The 25,229-nt window shown below is 46.6% G+C and overlaps 1 protein-coding gene across 3 annotated transcripts in view; it reads right to left on the bottom strand.

Annotated features, from left to right (window-relative positions):
- The window catches only part of doc2b (double C2-like domains, beta), a 181,260-nt gene extending 156,782 nt beyond the window's left edge, over positions 1 to 24,478 (bottom strand). For 2 of the 3 annotated variants that reach the window (XM_030747323.1, XM_030747325.1), the window contains exon 1: positions 23,846 to 24,478. In XM_030747323.1, the coding sequence (XP_030603183.1) occupies positions 23,846 to 24,176 (331 nt within the window). In that variant the 5' untranslated portion in view covers positions 24,177 to 24,478. The remainder of the gene's footprint in view (positions 1 to 23,845) is intronic. The other variant, XM_030747324.1, reaches the window with a different exon arrangement.
- Between the last annotated feature and the right edge of the window lie 751 nt (positions 24,479 to 25,229).

Raw genomic sequence — 25,229 nt, 5'->3', positions numbered from 1 at the left:
GCGTGTGAGAACGCAAATAGCATATAAGCAAAGGTTTGAAGAGGACGTGACACTTCTGTCAACTTCTGTCATTTTTTTTTGTCTGCATGCACTGAAAAACTGAACCTGTGCATGCACCAGTGAAACAAATTAAAGATTAAAGTTATACAAATTACACAGCCGCTGTAGCTGAAACCAGTAATTCAGGAGAAAATCTATATTTTATGCCTTGTGTGATACTAAATTTCAACTGGTACCCTAAAATAGTGAAAGGTGAAAGGTGCTTGTAAGTCAGCTTGTATTTGTTTGTAAGACGCCTTTACCAAATCTCCCATGCCAAATAATATTTTATTAATAACCATTTTTAAGGTACTTTTGTTTATACTAACTATAAAATATTACGCTAAACTACCTCCCAAGTTTATCAGCTCAAAATTTTCACTTTATCTACTCTATTACTCTCCAGAGGATGAGCTTTTCTATTATAAACATTTCATGACATCGTTTTGCAGCCTCAAGGGCCGAAAAAGTGAAAATGCAAAAAACTGTGAGTAGCTAATTGCGGCTAGTCTCAAAAAGCGAGTCAGTCCCTGTAGACTCCCATGTTAAAATGACCAACAGCAACAGAAATAAGCATGTTTATATCCTGCTACCAAAATTTATAACTTTAAAAGATCTAAAGTTGTGCATCATTAGGGGCCTGGCCAATATCAATGGATGTCAGGAAAAGTGGATACTGGCACTAGCTGTCTGCCAAATGGTACCTCAGCCAATGTGAGTCACTGAGTCGAACCCCTCAACTGTCTTTGGGTATTTTAGAGCATTTTAATGCAATTACCTCATAAATTATGTGGCTTGCTGTGCAGTTTGTAACAGAGTAAATTCTACTATTATTAAATATGGTATTAATAATTAGCAAGTTGTCATGAATTACAGGCAAAAGGGACCAACATATGACCAGAGAGTCCAGAATTACAAAGTCCATGAAAAGGCAAACGAAATATTCTGTTAACAGGCAGGAAACACACAGATGACAAGAGACACTGAGACAAGGAGCGAGAGGAAGACACCACTATTTATACATAAAAGGGTAATCAGGGTCACAGCAGGGTAATGGGACACACACACACACACACACACACACACACACACACACACACACACACACACACACACACAGACATATATATATCACAAATTATTTGTGTGGCAAATACAGTTCCTGTCCACCACAAGAGAGAGGGGCACATCACCACACTTCCAGGTGTGCCCCTCCTCCTTTTGTACACCTGGAGACAGCATTTACATTTGAGTCTGGCTTTGGTGGCTTTTTGACTTGCATCTGCCTTGTCCGTGACTACACAACACACTAAACACACTACACTACATGCTAACTATACACTCCAAACAAACTAAATCTCTCAAATTTCAAAACTGGCTATCAATATCAGTGTCACTCTTTCGCCCTGTCACTCCCACAACTTTCACCTGGTGGTGCATTTATGGTGGATAAGAAATTTGAATCATTTCTTAGTTGTGTAATTTTGATCCTTATACCTCATAATCCTTATATAAATAATTTCATTGTTATTTTTGACTGTGTTGCTGTAAAGAGATGCAGTTGGAATGTAAAAAAAGCAGAACTGAGTAGGTTTTTTTGCCTGGGTTGATTGTGCGCTGATCCATTGGTAATGCCTTCGGACTCCAGTAGGGGAAATCGCGCCTTTCTTTCCACACTCAGCACAGACCAGTGAAAGCGAGAGCTGCGTGTCAACCTCTTCATTCATCTTTCTCACTATTCCCCTTGTTTAAGGTGATTATCATACACAAAACTTGATAAACCTGGCAACACATGTCACAGTTAATTGTTACTTTATTGTGGTTGTTTATTGAAAGAGGTGCATTTTTTACTTTTCCAACGAATCCCTTTGCTGTGCTAGTTAGCTTGTGCTATCGTCTTACCGTATTATATGATGGTTATTCTGCCTGCACTGAAGTTAACTACTGAAAGCCGTACAGTTCATCATTTCATTATTTTGAAAAGTCAGCTGATGTGTTAGCAAAAGTATTTGAGTCGAAACGATGCACTTATTTCATGTTACAGTTTGTTTTGTGCACGGGCTAAAACATTTTCGTCTGTTAGAACTGAAAAGAAGGATAACTTAGTTTAGCAACTGTGGTCCAGAGATTGTGTATCCATGCAGAGAAAATGTGGATTTGGTTGTATTTTCTGTAACTGATACTCGATACAGACGAGTGAAGGCAAGAGCCGCGTTTCAATCTCTTTCATTCATCTCTCTCACTATTCCCCGTGTTTAAGGACACAACACAACACAAACGTGATGATGATATTCAGGAGAAAGCGTGGCGTAAATTATTTATCATAAGTCTGGTTTTACTTGGCCTATTAACACTATTTAAAAACTGGTATATAGTTTGAAGTCCGCACTTTCGACACTCAGCGAGGCTGCATTCTGCTGCTACATCATCTTAAACCTGTGATGTCATTTGCCAGCACGTTCATCAAGGATAAAATTGGGGGATTGGTGGGCCAAAAATGCCTTTGCAAATATCTTCCCTGTGCACTTTCATTGGTTCTTCTGCACCATGAAAATGTTATTGTTCTTTCTTACAGAAGCAACAAGCACCGCTTTATAATGGAAATATTTACGCTCACACACAAACATTGTGAATGCAGTCCTCTAAAGTTGTGTTAAGATATCATGGGGTAATATACTTTCATATTAGGTAGATTTGATATTGCAACTGATGCACAAACTTCCTAGATTCATCCAGAACATAAACTGCTAAAATTATCTCGCAGAAGGCAAACCATGTGACTTCTTCAGTTTGAGACACATCATCAGAAGTGTCGATATCAGCAGCATTTTCTAAGCACAGGCAAACAGATAAATCCTTCTTTGTTTGATGATTCTGTGGACTTACTTGTGATTTTTCTGTGCCATTAGCAAATCACATCACTTTTTTGTCCTATTCTAAATTAAATTGCATTAATCGCCTTGAAAATGTAATTTCCTTGTAACTTTAGTACAGTGTGATTAGCGAGTACACGCATAATCTTTAAGCTTACAGTTGTCTGGAATCCATCTAGGAAGACAGACATCCTCCACTCCAAGGAAATCAAATCTACTTGAGCAGACAATAAAGCAATCACACACAAAAGGAAATCCTCCTGCCTGGCTGGTATTAGTCCAGGTGAGCTCAGCAAGCGTACTCTGTCCAGCACTGCTCTCTAAGGCCCGACACTGTGGTCTGTTTAGCAGAGCTGTATTGTACAACTCATTGAGTTTTCCCTCCTATGGGACAAGAGAGCTGAAGTCCGAAATACTGAAAGATGCAGCTTCCAGGAGTCAAAAGAAGCAGGGCAGAGACCTCGTATTGATTCAGCTGGAGGTTGGACAGAGAAACTTCTTTGAACGAACATTCAGCATCTTCTCGGGAAGTAACTAGAAGAAGTCAGAGGACAGAGGGGAATCCTGTTTGGTAAAGTAAGAGGGTTGAACTTATTTGGCTCTGCAATCTTCAGTCCACTGAGAAAATCTAATGCATTGTTGTTGTTCTTCTTTCTTTGTTTTTTGAGATACTAGTGTAGTACTAGTAGTAAAAGAGCAGTAGATACTACTGGAGGTCAAGTGTTGGAACAACTGGGAAAAGAATCTTAAGATGAGATAACCAAATAACTACAAGTATTTATTTCCTAAACAGGGCATTGAAAACTAATCCTCCAGGTATAGGTGCAGTTTCTTTCCATTCTTTTGTAATCAGGAATCACCCCAGAAAACATAGTCAAAGTGTGAGGAAGCACTGATTTTGAGCCTTTTATAACTAAAGCATATGGTAGGAATAAGCAGAGGTTAGGTAGGACTGATTAGACATCTGGTACAGTCATTAGCACTTATGTAATGTACAGTACGAGTCATTTTATACTCCCTAACAGATAGGGATATGTTTGGCATCTGTCAGTCTGTTTCTTTTACTGCAGTGCAGTGATAAGCCACAGTTACACAGAAATAAAAAGTATAATTCCAGCTTTAGTCAGTTCTTGTAATAACCACTAGAGGTGGTAGTCAACCATATATGTCATGGTCCTGGGCCGTCTGCCCAGCATTTTGTGTTTAGTTCTGTCTTCCCTGAGTTTTGTTGTTTTTCAGTTGTTTTGATACGTTTGTTCCCCTCGTCCCTGTCTCCCCTGCTCCATGTTCTTGTCATGATGTCTTGTCCCTGACCTCCTGTGTTTTCATGTTGAGTTTATTCCTAGTGTTGTGACTAGTCTGTGTCTCTGCCCCGTGTCTGTGTGCCAGTCCCCCGTATGTAGTCTGCGTGCGCCTTGGTTAGTCACTTCCTGTATTATTTTGACAGTCGTATGTTCCCTGTGCTTTGTGTTTAGTTTTGCTTCCCATGTTAGTTTCATTTGCTTCACCTGTTGTTCCCTGCTGTTTCCTCTTGCCCTGATTACCCAGTGTGTACTTAAGCCCTCAGTTTTGTTTTGTTCTCTGTCGCGTCGTCTTCAGTGTTCCCTCGCTGTGTGTCTCCCTGCTCCTCCTCCGGTTTTGGTTTAGTTCCTTCCCAGTATAGGTTTGTTTTGTATTTTTCCAATAAATCCTGTTTGTTTGAGTCTGCATCCTGGGGTCCAATTCTGCCTGCCACACACACACGCCATGACAGAACGACGCGACCATTTCAAAGACCCCGCGGACTCAGACCTGTGTGAACGGCAGCTAGCCGTGCAAGCTCACCTGCAGGAAGTGGTGAGGAGGAAGCCGTGGCTGGCTCCCGAGTATGAGGGACAGCTCCGCCGCTCTCACCGCGCTTGGGGAGACTCCAGCTGGGTTAAAGGGTCTCCGCGTCAGAGCTTGCCGCTCTCTCCACCTCCGCCGCCACAGCCCTGTTCTTCAGCCGCACTGCAGCAACCGCTCGATACCACTGCCCCACCTCTACCCCAGCCTTTAGGGATTAAGCTGGGCGGGTTCTCCCTGGCATCAGATTCGCCTCCACCGGCCTCGTCATGCCCCAGCACACCTCCTTCACGACCCGCTACGCCGGCACGTAAGCGGAATTCTCGGCGCCACAGGAGTAAAGCGAAGCTACCAGATTCTGACTCGTCTCCTGCATCGGCCACTGTGAGTTCTCGGCAGCCTTCTATGGATGAAGGCTGTGTTGACATGAACAGTAATAACTTTGTTTTGACACCGGTCCCCGAAACCTCCACCTTGCACACAGCCACACCTCACCACACAGAATCCATTCTTTCTCCGATTGATCCGGCAGACACCGCTATTTTCATGGACAAGGAGCTCAGACCGGAGGTTCACAGATTTTTCAGAATCTCCTCCCGGATTTACAACTGCTCTGACTCTAAGGCTTTTTCCGTTGGTTTTTCTGCTGTGCTTGGTCTTTTGAATGCTCACCCACGCTTGCTGCTGTCGCCCACTATCGCAGGATGGATGAACTCAGCTGTTCGTGTGGAAGCCCACATCAGAGCACTGAACTCACAATCTTCGCCCGCTACAGCAACCACCAAGCCTCACTCTGCACCCGCTCCTGTTCCGCGGGTGGGAGCACCTCAGCCTCAGCAACCCACGCCGCCTGCAGCAGCTCCTCCCCAGTCACTCCCGTCTCAGTCAGCTGTAGCTCCAGCCACCTCCCAGTCTCAGTTAGCTGTAGTTCCGGCCTCCGCTCAGTCTCAGTCAGCCTCTGCAGCTCTCCCCGCTTCAGCTCCCTCAGCCTCAGCTCTCCCTAGCTCTCAGTCAGTTTCCACGCAGTCAGCTCGCCCTAGCTCTCAGTCAGTCTCCACGCAGTCGGCTCGCCCTCAGTCAGCTCTAGCTCCAGCCGCTCTCCCTCGCCCTCAGTCAGCTCTAGCTCCAGCCGCTCTCCCTCGCCCTCAGTCAGCTCTAGCTCCAGCCGCTCTTCCTCGCCCTCAGTCAGCTCTAGCTCCAGCCGCTCTAGTTCCCCCTGCCTCAGCCTTGCCCCCTTCAGTGGCATCACTTCCCTTAAATCCCTTGGTCTCTCCAATCAGTTTAGTTTCATCTTCAGTTCTAGTCGCAGTCTCTTCGGTTTCCTCCGTGCCCTCTGTCCCCGTAGTCCCTCAGGTCCCCGTAGTCCCTCAGGTCCCCGTAGTCCCTCAGGTCCCCGTAGTCCCCCAGGTCCCCGTAGTCCCCCAGGTCCCCGTAGTCCCTCAGGTCCCCGTAGTCCCTTACTCTACTTCCACTTCTGGTCCCCCAGTCCCTCAGGTCCCCGTAGTCCCTTCAGCTCTCCCTAGCGCCCGGCCTGCTTCCACGCAGCCGGCTCTCCCTAGCGCCCGGCCTGCTTCCACGCAGCCGGCTCTCCCTAGCGCCCGGCCTGCTTCCACGCAGCCGGCTCTCCCTAGCGCCCGGCCTGCTTCCACGCAGCCAGTCGTCTCCCGGCCTGCTTCCACGCAGCCAGTCGTCTCCCGGCCTGCTTCCACGCAGCCAGTCGTCTCCCGGCCTGCTTCCACGCAGCCAGTCGTCTCCCGGCCTGCTTCCACGCAGCCAGTCGTCTCCCGGCCTGCTTCCACGCAGCCAGTCGTCTCCCGGCCTGCTTCCACGCAGCCAGTCGTCTCCCGGCCTGCTTCCACGCAGCCAGTCGTCTCCCGGCCTGCTTCCACGCGGCCCCTAGTGCTAGTTCCCTTAGCTTCAGTCCCTTCAGTTTTGGTCCCCTTAGTCTCCCCGGTCCCTCAGGTTCCCTTTGTTCCCTCCTCTGGTCCCTCAGCTCCTTTAGTTGTGGTTCCCCCTGCAGCCTCAGTCCCAGCCTCCTCTGCTCCTGCTCCCCCGACTCCGGTTTCCCCGCAGTTAGCTTCAGTCCCCTTACCTCTTCCGCAGTCAGCTTCCCCAGTGTCAGCTTCCCCGTCCTCAGCTTCCACGCTCTTAGCGCCCTCCGTGTCAGCTCCCCCAGTGTCAGCCTTAGTTCCCCCAGCTCCCTTAGTCTCTCAGGTCCCCTTAGTCTCCTTAATTCCCTCCTGTGCTTCCATTCCTGGTCCCTCGTTCCCCCTAGTTCCCTCAGCCTCCCTGCAGTCAGAGTCCATAGCGTCAGCTCCCTCGCCCTCCATAGCGTCAGCTCCCTCGCCCTCCCTAGCGTCAGCTCCCTCGCCCTCCATAGCGTCAGCTCCCTCACCCTCCATAGCGTCAGCTTCCACGCACCCCCCATCACATGCACCTGGTCCATCCCCCAAGCAGCCCCAGCTGCTCAGTGAAGTAGCTGTGTGCCCTACACCGCAGACCCAGCCTGCACATTCGGAGCCTCACCTTGTAGGCCCCGTTCAGCCCAAGGGTCCGGCTCAGGCGGAGCCGTGTTTGAAGCCCAAGGGTTACGCTCAGTTGGAGCGTTGGGCTCAGTTCGAGCCTCCTGCCTCGTCTCGCCGCCGCCGCCGCCTGGAGCGCGGTCGGCCCTCAGTCTCGTCTCGCCGCCGCCGCCGCCTGGAGCGCGGTCGGCCCTCAGTCTCGTCTCGCCGCCGCCGCCGCCTGGAGCGCGGTCGGCCCTCAGTCTCGTCTCGCCGCCGCCGCTGCCTGGAGCGCGGTCGGCCCTCAGTCTCGTCTCGCCGCCGCCGGGAGCGCGGTCGGCCCCCAGTCTCGTCTCCTCGCCGCCGCCGCTGGAGCCGCGGTCGGCCCCCAGTCCCGTCTCCTCGCCGCCGCCGCTGGAGCCGCGGTCGGCCCCCAGTCTCGTCTCCTCGCCGCCGCCGCTGGAGCCGCGGTCGGCCCCCAGTCTCGTCTCCTCGCCGCCGCCGCGGGAGCCGCGGTCGGCCCCCAGTCTCGTCTCCTCGCCGCCGCCGCTGGAGCCGCGGTCGGCCCCCAGTCTCGTCTCCTCGCCGCCGCCGCTGGAGCCGCGGTCGACCCCCAGTCTCGTCTCCTCGCCGCCGCCGCTGGAGCCGCGGTCGGCCCCCAGTCTCGTCTCCTCGCCGCCGCCGCTGGAGCCGCGGTCGGCCCCCAGTCTCGTCTCCTCGCCGCCGCCGCTGGAGCCGCGGTCGGCCCCCTGCCTCGACTCCTCGCCGCCGCCGCTGGAGCCGCGGTCGGCCCCCTGCCTCGACTCCTCGCCGCCGCCGCTGGAGCCGCGGTCGGCCCCCTGCCTCGACTCCTCGCCGCCGCCGCTGGTGCCGCGGTCGGCCCCCTGCCTCGACTCCTCGCCGCCGCCGCTGGTGCCGCGGTCGGCCCCCTGCCTCGACTCCTCGCCGCCGCCGCTGGTGCCGCGGTCGGCCCCCTGCCACGACTCCTCGTCGCCGCCGCTGGAGCCGCGGTCGCCCGCCTGAGAGGTTTGGACTCTGCTTTTTGGCCCCTTGGCCTGGACGGCCCCCTGAACTATGGACTGTTTGTTCCCCCTGGCCGTTGCTCTTTTTGTTTCTGTTTTTGTCATTGCTCCTGAACTGTTTCTTGTTTTGACCCCCTGTTTTGGACATTGGAGCTCTCCGGCCTTGTGCCGTCGCTTTTTGTTTCATCCAGTTGTTTTTTTTCTCATTCCTGTGTTTTGTCCCTGTTTTTGGACTTTGTCCCGGCCTTGTGCCCCTGCTGTTTTTGTTCTGACATTGTGATTTTTGATGTTTTGCTCCCTGCCTTTGTTGCTCCCTGCCTGGTTTTGTTTTTGTTCCGGTCCCTCCGTCCTGGTCCCCCGCCTCCCTCCCTGGTCTGGTTTTGTTTCCTGTTTTGGCCGTCGGGTGCCGGCCTTTGAGGGGGGGGTGCTGTCATGGTCCTGGGCCGTCTGCCCAGCATTTTGTGTTTAGTTCTGTCTTCCCTGAGTTTTGTTGTTTTTCAGTTGTTTTGATACGTTTGTTCCCCTCGTCCCTGTCTCCCCTGCTCCATGTTCTTGTCATGATGTCTTGTCCCTGACCTCCTGTGTTTTCATGTTGAGTTTATTCCTAGTGTTGTGACTAGTCTGTGTCTCTGCCCCGTGTCTGTGTGCCAGTCCCCCGTATGTAGTCTGCGTGCGCCTTGGTTAGTCACTTCCTGTATTATTTTGACAGTCGTATGTTCCCTGTGCTTTGTGTTTAGTTTTGCTTCCCATGTTAGTTTCATTTGCTTCACCTGTTGTTCCCTGCTGTTTCCTCTTGCCCTGATTACCCAGTGTGTACTTAAGCCCTCAGTTTTGTTTTGTTCTCTGTCGCGTCGTCTTCAGTGTTCCCTCGCTGTGTGTCTCCCTGCTCCTCCTCAGGTTTTGGTTTAGTTCCTTCCCAGTATAGGTTTGTTTTGTATTTTTCCAATAAATCCTGTTTGTTTGAGTCTGCATCCTGGGGTCCAATTCTGCCTGCCACACACACACGCCATGACACACATATATATATATATATATATATATATATATATATATATATATATATATATATATATATGCATCTATATATATATATATATATATATAGATGCAAGATGGCGGCGCGCACAGACACAGCGGCTCACGGCTCTTCCTTTCGGTGCTCTTTTTTGTACTTTTTGTATTTCATATTTGTTAGTTTTGGTGCATTTGTCTCTGCAAACAACTGCTACACACGCCAGGATCTTGTGGACATTGGCTACCGGCACAAGATATCAGTATCGAGTGATTTTCACTACACTCATAACATCCCAGACAACATAGCGAGACCGCCGGGGGCCACGTGGATTGTTATCGGGTCTGGAAGACGCCGCCGACGGCGGAGGGAGAGGAAGCAGAAGCGGGGCTGCAGGTCCGGCTCTATGCTGAAGCTGAAATGCCAACCACACAGGCCTCCTCTGCCGAGCCTGTATCTCTCCAACGCCAGGTCCATGGTAAATAAAACGGACAACCTAGAGTTAGAGCTGGCTGTAAAACGCTATGTTCGTGACTGCTGTGTAATGATTATCACCGAGACCTGGCTAAACCCCCACATTCCTGATGCTAGCGTGCAGCTAGCAGGCCGCACTCTGCTACGCGGAGATCGGACCAAGGACTCCGGTAAGAGCAGGGGAGGGGGTCTCTGTATTTACGTGCATGAGGACTGGTGTAACAACGGAACAATCATAGACAAACATTGTTCCCCAGACCTCGAGTACATGTCTGTAAGATGTCGGCCCTTTTTTCTACCCAGAGAGCTAACAGTAGTGATCGTCACAGCTGTGTATATAGCTCCCGATGCTAACGTTAGCATGGCGCTCTCTCTCCTGCTGAACGCCATTAACGAACAGCAGCGGGTCCACCCCGACGGTGTTCTTATTATCGCAGGAGACTTTAACAAGGCCAACTTAAAGACTGTACTCCCGAAATTCCACCAACATGTCAAATGTTCTACAAGAGGGGAGAACACTCTTGACCATGTTTACTCCAACATTAAGCACGCTTACAGAGCCAAACCCCTCCCCCACCTCGGCCAGTCCGACCATCTTTCCCTGCTGCTCACCCCAGCATACACCCCCCTCAGACGGAGAGCCAGGCCTACTGTAAAAACCATTACAACCTGGCCTGAAAACGCACTCTCCGACCTACAGGACTGCTTTGCATACACAGACTGGGACTTATTCGAACACGAGGACCTAGAAACATTCACAGGGACGGTACTGGACTACATTAAGTTCTGTATCGGAAATGTGACTGTCAGAAAAAACATCCGGGTTTTCCCTAACCAGAAACCCTGGATGAACAGCCAGGTCCGTTCACTCCTCAAAACCCGTGATGCTGCCTTCAGGTCAGGCGACAGAGCTCTGTACAGTGCTGCTCGAGCTGACCTGAAAAGAGGAATTAAAAAAGCCAAAACGGACTACAGGAGGAGAATAGAGTCCCATCTGTCCAGCAATAACACACGGGAGGTGTGGCAGGGCATTCAGAACATCACAAACTTCAGAGGCTGTGATGTGACTGCAGGAGACCTGAGTGTGTCACTAGCAGAGGAACTTAACTGTTTCTTTGCTCGCTTTGAGACACCTCAGGACCACCCATCTGCTCCAGTCCTGCCCCCCCCCACCAGGCTGCACCCCACTCACTGTCCAGGAGCATGAGGTACGGCGCGTGCTCCTGGCAGTGAACCCCAGGAAGGCTACCGGACCAGCCGGAGTACCTGGCAAGGTGATCAGAGCGTGTGCCCACCAGCTCACCCTGATTCTCACCAGGATTTTCAACCGCTCCCTGGCCCAAGCAGTCATCCCCCCCTGCCTAAAAACAGCCACAATCATCCCCGTGCCCAAAAGGTCATCTGTCACCAGCCTAAATGATTACCGCCTTGTGGCCCTCACACCGGTAATCATGAAGTGCTTTGAGAGGCTGGTTCTCCAGCACATCAAAGACCACCTGCCCCCCACTTTCGACACTCATCAGTTTGCATATCGAGCAAACAGATCCACAGAGGACGCCATCGCTGTAGCTCTCCACTCTGTGTTGAGCCACTTGGAGCAGCAGCAGAGCTATGCTCGCATGCTCTTTGTGGATTACAGCTCAGCGTTCAACACAATCATCCCGGACATTCTCACCACCAAACTGCACACCCTGGGCCTCCCCCCTCTCACATGTTCCTGGATCAAGGACTTCTTAACCAACCGGCCCCAGACGGTGAGACTTGGCCCCCATCTCTCCTCCACCCGCACACTGAGCACTGGCTCCCCACAGGGCTGTGTGCTGAGCCCCCTCCTGTACTGCCTCTACACCCATGACTGCAGTCCGGCCCACAATAACAACCTCATCGTCAAATTTGCTGACGACACCACAGTGGTCGGACTCATCTCGAAGGGAGACGAGGCAGCTTACAGAGAGGAGGTCTTGAAGTTGACAGCCTGGTGTTCAGAGAACAACCTGGTACTGAACACCATGAAAACCAAAGAGATCATCATCGACTTCAGGAAGCACAGGACTGACCCAGCTCCCCTCTACATCAACGGCGAGCATGTGGAGAGGGTCCACACCTTCAGGTTTCTTGGTGTCCTCATCTCTGCTGATCTCTCTTGGTCAGATAACATCACAGCTGTTATCAAGAAGGCTCAGCAGCGACTTCACTTCCTGAGGGTCCTCAGGAAGAACAACTTGGACTCAAACCTGCTGCTGACCTTCTACCGCTCATCCATTGAGAGCCTGCTGACGTACTGTATCACAGTATGGTACGGCAGCTGCACTGAGGCAGACCGGGTCAGGCTTCAGAGGGTAGTCAAGACAGCACAAAGAATCGTTGGCTGCCCTCTCCCCTCCCTGATGGACATCTACACCTCCCGCTGCATCAGCAGAGCCAGGAACATCATCAAGGACAGCTCACACCCTGGCTTTGACCTGTTTGACCTGCTGCCCTCTGGCAGGCGCTACAGGTGCATCAAAGCCAGAACAAACAGACTCAAGAACAGTTTCTTCGCCAGAGCAATCACCACCCTGAACTCACATACTCACCCACTGTAACTGTGCAATATTATATTATTCATACTGAACAATATCTGACATTCCTATATTGTGTAATATCCAGTATTCATTCACTAGTGCAATATTCATTCACCAAGTGCAATATTCATCATCTTCATTATTATATGTATACACATATTTACTTTTCTTACAATGTACAGATGCACCAATGTATGTATATATTTTTATACACATACATTTTTGTATATTTTACACATTGTTTATTTCTGTATATCTCTTGATTATATTGATCATACTAGATTATAATATTTTCATAATATTTTCATTTTAGAGAGTTTGATTTTCTGTTACATGGCACTGAACAGGAGTGGCCCTCCAATCTCATTGTACATCCTGTATAATGACAATAAAGGCATTCTATTCTATTCTATTCTATATATATATATATATATATATATATATATATATTAGGGCTGCATAAAGCGATTATTTTAGTAATCGAGTATTCTATCGATTATTTCATCGATTCATCGAGTAATCTGCATATTTTAACTTCCATACTGCAGTTTTTTGCCTGTGAACAAACAGCGGTGGATGGAGCAGCTACAAAGTTCTCTTTTCTTCACCTTAACACTTGCTGATCAGGTGCTTGATGAAGGACCTCCAGCTGTTTCACATTTTTAATGGTGGTTACTAAAAGAAAAAGCTGCTCTTTTGGACGCTGGAAAAACGTTTCCTTTTGCACTACTTGTGCTCACCGTCTCTTTGCGCTTGCGCAGTTAACACCGCTGCCTGCTATGAGTGTTTTGAAAAACTAGTGGCTGCGGGAGCCATGGCGCATGTGTGAGTAATGTAACGCTTTGTATTCACAAGCATTCTCGAAAATACGTTTCTACTGCAGGTCTATATTTAGTCACTAATAAGGGATTAAAGTATAAAAAATATTTTGACGGAGCCCCTCAGTCCTGGGGGGGCGGGCCTTCCGGTACCGAACCATCGCTAGTGCTAATGGCCCGCGCTCGCTAGCAAACCAGTCCTGGTAGCTACAGCTGAAGTAAAGACAAAAATAACAGCTGAAATTCTCAGCGAGCACAACACACACAGACAGACAGAGAGCAGTGGAGGCGTGGAAATGCATGTCAGCGATAGTTGCCACCCGTCCCGTGAAGTACGGAACCCCCGCATGTTACGGAGCCGTATTCCACGGAGTCCCATAACATACGGGGTTCTGTATTTTACGAGACAGGTGGCAACTCTAGCAATGATCCACTCTGTTAAAGGAAATCCATCGCAGTGATGGAGAGCTTTTTAGAATCTCTGTGTGTGTGTGCATGCGCTCGCGCGATTCATACTCCAGTCCAGTAGGTGGCGGTAATGCAGTTCTATGTTGGTTTGCCAGCCACCAATAAACCCACAAAAAGACGACGGAGCACTAATGCTGCTAATGCTAGTGAGGAGCGCCGCTTACACCGAGACACCTGAGCGCTGCAGAGTTTAAACGAAGCATCGACACGGTAAATTTGTGTCGATAATTTTTTAGAATCGATTTAATCGATGAATCGTTGCAGCCCCAATATATATATATTAAAATATATATATATATATATAAAATATACACACACACACACACACAATTCTTGCATCTGCTTCATATGTGAACATCTACAGCTTGTTAACACTGACTACACATAACACAAAAATTTTTAAATGTGAACACAACAGCCCTGGCTTTATGCTGATGATGATGATTCACCATGCTTGTTGCTGCCCAATGTGCAGTTGAAAGCGTGTTGTTTTTTACCTGCTAGCTGCTAACTTTTTCTGTCCTTTGCTAACTTTTAGTACTCTTATAAGAGCTTGGTCATTGGAACAGCTGCCCTTAGCTACTAGAAGTGAAACCGACTCAGGATCAAGTATGTAGTAAATAAATTCAAGTTTCAAAATCAGCAGTCTTATTTTCAACATGGGAGATCTAATCCTCAAAACAAGCTACAGCTCAGCACTTGTAATGAAAAACTGCATGTAAATATGATGAACCAGTGCACTGTGCAGCTTTGCCCTTAATTGCACATGGCAGTCAGAAGTAACAAGTTGAAAGCTTTGAATTTTGATCTTCAGTTATCTCTTACTTTGCCTCATTAAACTGCACACACACCAAAGGATCCTACAGAGATGGAGAGCTATCACTGAACTGAGCTTGTTGAGTGCCCACTCAATAAAGTTTTGGTTAAAATAGTTATGTTTTGATTCATCGCACTGTGTGGGCAGGGAAGTGATCAGACAGCGGGATTTAATTTCGACAAATGGAGTGGGTCTTTGGCTTCTCAGTGAGGAAGATGAAGTACTACTCTTAGCCCCTCTCTGTGGGGTTTAAAAACAGGTGGATTCAGCTTTTTAAAAAGCTGAAGCTTTTAAAAAGCCCATGTATCACCAGCAATAAGCACACTTCCTCAATACGTACATCTAAAGTGTAAGAAACTAAAGCCAAACAGTATTTCTCCCCACTGACAACAGCCCCTGAAGCCAAATGGATCTGTGTAATAGCTGGCATTATCATTACATAATGTGCTTACTGGGATGAAGGGAGGGCAGAGGCAGAATTTCTATCTGATGAAGCAGGGCTGCTGCTAACTTAAAACACTCAGTGGTTCCTGTTGAGAGACCGCACCGGTAATAATAACCCATAATGTGACCAGGCTGACAATCTGGCCTTCTTTGTTAGCGCTGGGTTAGTCACAGGAAAACATGGGACACTACAGTGAGTCATTACTACTGCATGACAGCTTGCAGATAGACTCTTAATAGGATTCTGGTGTGCAGGGCATGGCAGTGCTGAACTCACTCTTTACATTGAACTGAGCATTATGAGGCTCAGGGGATGTTTTCAAGTAGATTGGTGCAGCCCGCTGTTTATCAACGGTTTGGAAATGGCTTTTGGTCTAACAGAGGGAACAGATGGCTCAAGCCCTCCGTTGTCTTCTGTCCTTAAAGTAGCACCCAGAGTTTGTAGGTGATTATCCCACTGGCTAAATACCAAAGGCATAAATATTGCTGTTAAACTGGTTGCCAAATAGCAGTGACTTTGCAGAATTGTTCCTAATTTTTCAAAAACAGGGTTGTTTGTTGTATTTGGTAGAATCCTTGTTAGATTTTATGATGCCACTAACTATCTGAGTCATTGATCTGCGGTTATATCTCACCTTAACTTATCCTGACTGTGCTTTCTAACTCTTGCACTTACTCATAAAAGACAATAAATATTTGAGTAATCCTCATTGTCTGAATGTAAATTGGAATGGTGCATGGGGGAAATAACTTGTTCTTCTCTCATACCTGATAACTGGGTTGCCATTTATTTTTCTGGCATTAGCAGAGTTTTGTGGCTGCGTGCTCTCACCGGGATCCCGAAAAGGTTCTGTAGGCTTAAAAAGAAAATTACTTCAGTTTTAGCCTCAATATTCAGACTCCCGGTTTGTTTTAGAATCAGTTTTAAAAATTGTTTTACAAGACACAACATGGCAGAGCCCCAGAGTACTGCTGAACTTTAAAAAGCAAAGTCGTGTTTAATCCTGCTGAATTAACCATATAGTTTGAAGATCTGCTACACTCCTGATTTCATTCATCACTGTTAAGCTTTGATGTAGTTTTACATGAATTCAGATAAACTTTTGACTACATGCAGCTGTGATAAGGCATTGAAATCAGACTGTATGTAAAAGATTTGTGTTCGCAGCAACTTTAGTGTATCAAGACAGCACTGAAACAACAATAAAATAGAGTGAGTATGCTATCAATCGCTGATTGAATGGGGTCAAGTTGGCATTTACATGCACAATACAATGTAACTGTATTAACAGTTAATCACTGTTTAACAAATAATTAATAACAAATATTGCAAATCTGTTGCTGTACATACACAGAAATTCACACTGATTAATTGGTTAGTTACAGCAAGCACCTGATTCGAAACAAAAATTGTTCCACAAATAATGACATAGTTGCTTGGCAACCTTCCTTTTACATAGAAATATAACCAGAATACAAACGGTCCCTTATTTCAAAGAGTCGCTTCACAGAGGAGTTGCGCTCATCAGCACAGATTTACCAGTGCCTGCTTCATAAAGTTGTGGTTAATTTAGTTATGTTTTGATTGATCCCGTTGCACAAGCTCTGTAATGTGTTGGCAGTATGTTTGCATTAATAAATTAGAATGCAGTTATTTGCAAACCTTTGTCAATCTGTCTGAGAGTGATTGCAGTCAGTCTGAGTCAGATTGCAATCATTTACAGACTGGTTGCCTTGTGCAGGCAACTTGTGATAGAAAGTGGTCGCCCACAGGTTTAAGGTGCTGCACGCTTGACCAGCTGGTCACTACAACTAAACTTAGCACAAGCAAAGAAATTTGTGTTTGACCAATTATTTGTTTGGTGTAACAATGCTTCTTGGCAATAAATCTTATACCATTGGAAAGCCTGTTTATTTCCCCTTAAATGGAGCTACATTTGTAAGGAAAATGCATTTGTGGGTTGAGCAGCAGAGTTGAGTATGTGGGTTGTGCCCATGAGAAACTTGCCAGTCTTCACCAAACATTTGTCTAAAGTCACCCAGTGTGGTTGTGTTGGTCACTCTGGCACAAAAAACATGCCTGAGCTGATCCCACAAGTGTTCAGTGGAGTTGAGGTCAGGACTGCAGGCAGGCCAATCCATCCTCTCCAATCCCAAATTCCAAACCCTGCTCTGTGGGGGCGAGCGCTGTCATCCTGGAGAATAGAGTTTGTCCCAGACTGTGGAGATATGGGATTGCCACTGGTTGCAGAATCTGATCTTGTTATGTCTCTGCACTGAGATTGCCTCCAATGACGACGAGCCTGATTGTCATCACCTGGGGTACCAGAAGCTCAGAACAAGATTCAGTAGCAGAATAATTTGTTTGGCATTGGCAGAGAAGATTTTCATAGGCACAGCCCCCATACTCAACTCTGCTGCTCAACCCATAAATGCATTTTCCTTACAAATGTGGCTCCATTTACAACAGTGTAAAATTTATTGACCAGAAGCATTGTTACATGCATGCATGTTAATCAGTGGCTATGTTACACAAGCCAATTTCAGCTTATCCAGTGTATTACTATCACTATTGGCATATCTGTCAACTAACAGAGATCAATATATTTCATGCCACAGAAATACTAAAGATGAAATTTTCTTCTTCACAATTTGTTCACCAGAGGGAACTGGTTGTTCTGCTCAGCAGAGGTCTTGGTTACAATTCTTCATTAAGATATCCACAACAGAGTCAAATTCAGCAAAGCTGAGAAGTGCTCTGTACTAGTCATTGGACCACCAGAGCTCGATCGACTGTAGCTCGATCCTTGATGCATTTTATGTCAGTATTTCCAACACAAACTGCCATTGTGATATCAGGAAACACACTTTTGAGATTATTCTGCCACATTTGCAAATAAAAATCCCCATTATCATCAATACAACAAAAGACTCTTCTGCTCTGGCAGCATCTCTCTCTTCACCAGCTGACAACTACAAGCAAACGCTGTTGCTCAAAACTTGTGCTGAGGAGACAGCAGCGCTGCACTGCCAGAGCAAGATACCTCAGGGGAGACCCGCGTGTGCATACATTACCGGCCTGACCCCACCTTTTCCCCGGGCACCCTGCATTAGTTTTGTCAATGCATAGTATGGCTCTGAGACTTATCTCATAAACACAAGCTCTGCAATGTGGGTCACTTCTTTGGGCTCTGGCCTCAACAACCACTACAAACAGTCATAAATTAATGTGGCAACGATCCGGATGTTCCAGTGGTTCAAAAGGGTTACCCCCTCCTTTTTGCAGGGGACCCTTGGTGGGTGATGAACTTTTCCGTTTCAGTTAAAATCAAGGTTGAGTCACAACGAATCAGAAACTGCTGCTTTTATGCAGATTAGCCAGCAGGTTCTTAGCAAGGATTGAGAGGTCCCTGTGTGATTTGGTTCATAAGGGAGAACACAGCCACACTGCTACACCCAGCCCCCCCAAGAGGAACCATGCAGATAGTGGATCAAGTCCCGCAGGAAAATGAAGAGCCAATTTGGGGCAGTGCTGGTTCTTTTAAATTACAAACAGCAAAGCGAGAGCTCCTTTCACTTTTAACTTTCAACTTCTAGGTGAACAAATTCAAACTAAAGCAGCGTTTTCATTTGGATCGCAGTGGTGCTCGCGTCACGGCCAGGAGAGGGGGAGAAATTACTTTACCTCAGTGTGTGCTCCATATGTATGAGTCCAAGTGTTATCAGATCAGCCTCGCAACAGGTGTGATAAAATGTCACCAACCCACCAAGATGGAAAAAGGCAGGAGACATGCATAAGTGGAGCAGACAACACAGGAGAACACAACTATATATTTAATAATTTTTTTATTATAAGCTCCAGAAGAAGCTGTTCTGTCTGCAAAAATAATATGTTATCTGCTTTTAGAGACAGCTTTTATTATATAGCCTGGGTTCAGCTGTCCTTCAGTAAGTCTTTCAACACTGCAAATGACGGTAGCTTAAAGGAAAAATCCATCCACAGTAATGCACATCAATCCGTGATGTTTGTTCCGTGTTCAAGGGCTTATTTGTCATTGCACGCTGATTAACATTTTCGAAATTCACATTCACTTTTATGAATGTTCTTTCATCTCTTTGCACACAAGGCCTTGACTTTAGAAAATTAATATCCAGCAAGACCCTTTCATATAGTGTAATGCCACGTGAAGAGTAATTACAGTAGCTTTTGCTGCCAGACAGGAAAAAAGTCGGAGTTTTACTTCCTAATCCAAACCCTAAACTTAATTTGTCTCGTGGCAGTGACTGTCAAGCTTTGGTACAAAACGACACCACTGGAAAAGTGAATCTGAGACTGACACCAAAAACTGCAGATTACTCTTCACTTCTCAGTTATTTCCAATATGAATCATCAACTGGAGCTGCTGCGGGTGTCCCAGCATGGGATCGCCTTTTTCCGTGTTTGATAATGTCACCTCGGAATTAACTTTCTTATGCAACAGCAGATCAGAGTAAGGCAGCACATGCATTCATCACCTGTGGCGTTACAGTACAGTGTTTTGGTGTGCCTTTTTCTAGATACTATGCAGTAGGTCCTAATACCTGAACGGATGATGCAATTTCTAAAAGCAGATTGTGTGCAGTAGTATAATGCTTCTTTATCTCCTTTGAAACTCCCGTGGCAGAAGCAGCAGCTTGGGATTATTTAAGACATTGCATCAGACCCAAACAGCTACTTGTTATTCATTTCTTAATTATATATTTTAGTGCCTACGTTCATTAGAGAGTAGTTGAGGCCGGTGACAAGCATACAGATGACTCATACTTTGGATAACACATTCAACATAGTTTGTACTTTACATACTCCTTCCTTGTTTGGCCTTTTCCTTTTTCTTTTTTTTTGTGGAGCTGACATTGTAATTATCGTGCATCACTGATGACTCTTCAGGTGATTGCAATATCATTAAGACTATACACCGGCAGATGTTTGGGTTTAATTGCCCTATTAAGAGGGGGGGATGGAGGGAAGCTGGGGTTTGATGTTTGAATAAACCTGCCGCGTGACCAATCAGCTGGCACGATTAGAACGGTGCACCCGGTCCTCTTTAATAAACTTGCAGGAACATGCGTGCCACAACATCCCACCTGTTGCATAGAGCAAACATGCTGCAGCTATTTCGTGCATCTTGGACAGATTGAACGGCAACTGTTATTGAGAAAAAAAAAAATGCGAATGCCACCAAGAAGCATTAGAGATTAATACTGAACACACATTCAGTCCAGATGTTGTAACGGCTGCAAAGATAATGTGTGAGATATTCTTCAGTCTCACTCTTATCACGTTTTACTCCACGACTTCCAGAAAGAATTCATTCTGAATGGCGGTACTACAAACTGAGATTTCAGCGGTCGTATAAGCTGATGCTAGGTCATCATACCAGCTGGAGGACACATTATACAAGCCAGGCTTCTGTTGCCACATCGCAACAAAATTTTCTTCCGTTTTACCCCTTTACCGCTTTTTGTTTGTTGGGTTTTCCAGTGGTGCAAGTTTTCCACTGATAAGCGCCACTGACTGAATATCAAATGAGTGTGACTTCATTCACTGTGGTGCAAAGTCTGGTTTTGAAGCCTCCAGCTGAACAGTTTTGAATGTGACGAGTGAGTGGTGGATCTGACTCAGAAGGGGACTAAGCAGCCATTTATTTCACTGGCGGATCTTTCATTCAGCTGCTGAAGATAATGACGTCATATAATGATGCCAGTGTGTACATTAATGAATGTTGTTAAGAAAATAACCAATTGTTACACATACTTCCATATTTAAATTCACTATTTTGAGTGCATAACTGTGCATCCTATAAAGTACAGCTATATGAAGTGATCTATGAACGCAAAGTGTGTTCCACACTTCTTATGGCGGCCATCATGAAGGGACAATCTGCAGGCAGTAGAAGAAGCATTCATCATCAGTGTTGATCAATTAATACAGAGGCATTTTTTTTTTTAGGAAAGCCATATATTACATATGCTGTGGGTTTTGTATTTAAAGAAATAATACTTGGCTACCATAACGCCTCTCATTTGTTTACATGGTTTTGTTTTTAAGTCTGTTTGTTTTTAAGGGTGAATCTGACACTGCACACTAATAGAATGGTGACCTGTCAATCACAAGGTAGCCGAGCATTAAAGCATACCCTGCTTTATTTTCTATTTTACTCTACGCAGAAACATAGTTTACAAAATGAGCATTTAAATAAGACTTGCAACTAGAGACAGAGACCAAAATCTCACTACAGGGTTCTTCTCTCATGGATTTTTATACAATCGTATTTCTCCTGATTACCAGAGGACTCATCCCATGCTGGAAAAATGCAGGTTTGAGGCACTTTGGCTATGACTTATCAGGTCATAGCTTCACTTTTCTGTCCTTGAAGCTACATCCACCTTATATAATGATCTTCAGTGATCTTCAGGTCAGTTCATGCTGCATTCTTAATGGTTGCCTAGCAGGTCATAGCTGTAGCTACACTGTGAGGGAGCCCTCCTAAATTTAATACTGTTAGAATATTGTTCCAGGCCATCTTACATCACAAGACCGTTAGAACGGCTAACTTTGACTCTCCCTCTCACAGGGTAACGTGGGACCACAGTGTTAGAGCCAAGAGCAAAGACATCGCCACAGTTGGTCATCTTTCGCCTGCCCAGGATCCCACAGCGCATACGTGGCTTAAGAGTTTAAAAGCTCGGTGGCATATCTGCCTGCCCATCATTCCACTGCTTTCCTAATATCTGTCTTCAGTAACTTTATGAAGTCTTTGAATTCTCTGGATGATGAACCGTACAGTCAGATATAATTGTGCACAGACAGTTATAAAAGGCATTATTAGTGTTAATGTTGCATTTGTACACTAAAAGTAAAAGTTCAAACACTGCCTACTTTCACACCTCCACAGTCCAATCCCTGAAACTGGCAGATGCAGCTCCACCTTGTGGACTCCACAAATCCTCTGAGGCTTGCCTATTGAGTTCTTCACTCCTCCAAATCACTACAGTGTCAGCTTCATGTTAATGTATCCACTTATAACAGCAGTAAGTGCTAAATGACCTACACTATAACAAACAGAAGGCAGTTTCCTGTGGTTTTAAGCTTATGGTCAGCAATGATGCTGCTGTTTGTGCTGCTAACTTATTGGACTGAGGTGTTTCACACTGAGCATGTGCAGCACAAAATCAAGGTAGAATTTGGAACAAACGCGTGTGTGAGGCTAACGCACTTTATTATGTGCTTCAGTCAATTTTGACTATGTAAATGTCTAAAAAAAAAACCTGTTTCAAAAGCGACATAAACAGCAGCTGTCGGAAGCATGTAAAGATAAGTACCACTTTGCAGTTGATAATATTAATTCCCACACACACTACACAAGAATACTGTGGAAGTCTATGTGGTGATGGCTAAAGAAAGGAAATGTGCACCAGAAGTAATTTATTTTTCTGATGAAGGAGTTCCCTCACAGATGAGACAAATGCACTCTTTTTCCACACTGAGTGAAATTCTGGTTGCCTTGCAGAGGTCACTGACCAACATCTGCCAAGCCTATCCTGCCTACCCCGCTCTCTACCAACCCCCCTACACCGCCCGACTCCTGTCCAGTTCAGGATTAGAGCTGGCCTAAGCCCCCCTTGCATGCTGCTCTGCATGGATTAACTCTCACAGAAGCTACACTGCTGTCACACATTAACCTGCAATCAAAAGTCTCTTGTGCAAATGTGTTGTTAGATTCTGACACAGACCAACAGTGAAGCATTTGCCTTACATGCTGTGCATTTTAGGTGACTGTTTGTTGTGATTTGGTGCTGTATAAATAAAATTGAATTGAATTGAATGGCACTGTAAGACAACATGTAATTCAGCGATGTAAGCCAGGACCAGTACATTACCAAAAAAAAAAGAAAAGAAAAAGAAAATGCTGCCTTTGCTTTCTCACTTTTATGAGGCAGATCCAGAGGTTTCTAAAAAAAATGCAGGCAGCAACAGCTTTATTTTGGCAGCACATTTACTCGAGTTGAGAAGACCATCATGCTATCTTCTCATCAAGATCTTTGCTGAGAGTGAAAATGGTTTTGCAGGATGCTGGAATCTTTCTCAGTCTGTCACTTGCAATTGCAGTGCTGCATATTAATTCCCATTATTATTCGGACACTCAAAGCTGTTAGATTAAAAGGAATGACATTCGGCAAAAGCTTTCTCAAAGGAGCCTCCCCTCTGTGATTGAGAGAGATATGGAAACACGCGAGTGCTCGCATACACACACTCACACGTCTTTATGCTTCAGAAACTACACAAAAACAGACTAACGGAAGGACAATATGGTCACACAAAAGGAACTTGCCTATCTTGCCACTAGTCAGTATAAAATGTGGATGAGCTTTACAGACGCAGTCCACTGAGCGCAAAACTGCGACTAATTTGAGGCTTCATCGAGGAGCCATGAATCATTCAGTCCGGTGAGACTGATCGACAGTATAGATCAGGCACCCTGTAGACACCGTGAATATGAAAATGCACACACACCCACTGCAATCATTTACTTCAATAACATCACACATCCTTTCAGTTGGAGGAGAGCTGAAGAGGAGAAGAAGGAGGGGGAGCTGTATTCTTTGCAGTCAGCAACAGTTGGCTGTCTGTCGACTGAGAAGCAAAGAGTTATCTGCAGCACAGACACACACACACACACACACAATGTACATGCATGCGCACATACGCCAGGCGACTGGAGATAGAAAGAGATGGACGGGGGAGCTGAGAGGAGAAAAAGGTGACAGATAAAGCCACAAAGCCACAAGGCTGGAAGGATGCCTGGCAACCAGTGGCCAAAATGGAGATGCAGTAATAAGAGAAAGCGAGAGAGAAAGAACTAAAACGGATAGACACACACATGCAGAAATGTTGGGAAACACCGTGGTAAACAGTGCCATGGAGACAAGTGGGGAAATCATCACTCACTGGAGTCATCTGAGTCGTATCCCTCCACATCAGGCTCCTCATCCTTTTTGGTGGCCTGTAAGGAGGCGGAGGCTCCGGCAAGAGCCCGGTCTGGGTTATCCTCATTGGGGCGGTCACTCTCAGCAGCAGCAGTCGTGGAGGCAGAAGCTGATGAGGTGGAGAGGGCAGAGCGCAGGGGCCCAACGTGGGGCACAGCAGGGGGAAGGCCCCGTGGGTACCGGGGAAAGTAGTCAGAGATCTGCTTGATGGGTTGGATGGGGCCAGGGCACACGTCAATGGCCATGTGCTCCTGGATGCTGATGGTGGGTTTCTCGCCTTTGCGTTGTGTCATGCATGCGGTCCAGCCAGGAGCCAACTCCAAAAACCAAAAAAGTAAACCAAAAAAGAATAATAATAAAAAAAAAAGAATACAAACAGACACACCTCCCTGGTCCTACTCCACTTACTTCTCTAAAACAGGCAGGTGTTGTCTTAGGTGGGTGCTGATGAGTGGACAGGTCCAGGTGATCTGTGGATAGCACCACTCTGGTCTACATGGAGTTCACTAGGCTGCTGTTTTGTCTTCCAGTGCTGTCCTCAGACCCAGACCATGCTGTCTGACAGCCTCACACACATTACTACCTACCCTCCCGCTCTCTCCTCTTCCTATACCCCCACACTCTGCCCACGTCTGTGCTGCCGATCAGAGAGAGAGAGCAGAAGAGTGGTGTGTGTGTGTGAGAGAGAGAGAAAGCGAGAGAGGGAAGGGATTAGAGAGGAAGGAGGGAGGGATCAGCTGATGTCACTGCCTAGCAACCGAGCGGTAAACAGGAACCGTCGGCCGAGGTGCTTAATTATGATATTAACCCCATCCATCTGTCAGTGGGAGGGACGATCCAGAGTCATGCCAGACGCATGTGAATGTGTGTGTCTTTGAGCGCGTGGGTGTGTTTGTGTGTGTGTGTGTGCACATCACGTGCCGTGATAACCTGAACAATGAGGCATGAATTGATGCTTTGTGAATCCCTTCCAGGATGTTTTTGTACTGAAAATGAGTCTCACTCAATTTAATTCTTGACTGCAAACACCCAAATGAGAAAATTGATTTCACCTTTGTTTTCTTAAATTTCAAAGTCCCTCCAGAGAGTGATTTTGTTTTTCTATGAGTCAGAACATGTATAGGGGGCCGACTGAGGCAAATTCTCCCCTTGGGCCCCAAAATGGCTAAATTTACTCCTGCTGCTGCCATCACTTCCAAATTTTGATTTGTTACTCCACTTGTACACTAATCAACACATATATCTTAATACCCTGCAATATTGGACAAATATTGTATGGCGTCTAACATTGTAAGGTTTTCACCTTACAATATAAAGCTCCTCAGGTGACTATTGTTGTAAACTGG

Source organism: Archocentrus centrarchus, chromosome 14, assembly GCF_007364275.1.
Source record: "Archocentrus centrarchus isolate MPI-CPG fArcCen1 chromosome 14, fArcCen1, whole genome shotgun sequence".
Taxonomy (NCBI): domain Eukaryota; kingdom Metazoa; phylum Chordata; class Actinopteri; order Cichliformes; family Cichlidae; genus Archocentrus; species Archocentrus centrarchus.
This window is presented reverse-complemented; position numbering and strand designations above follow the sequence as displayed.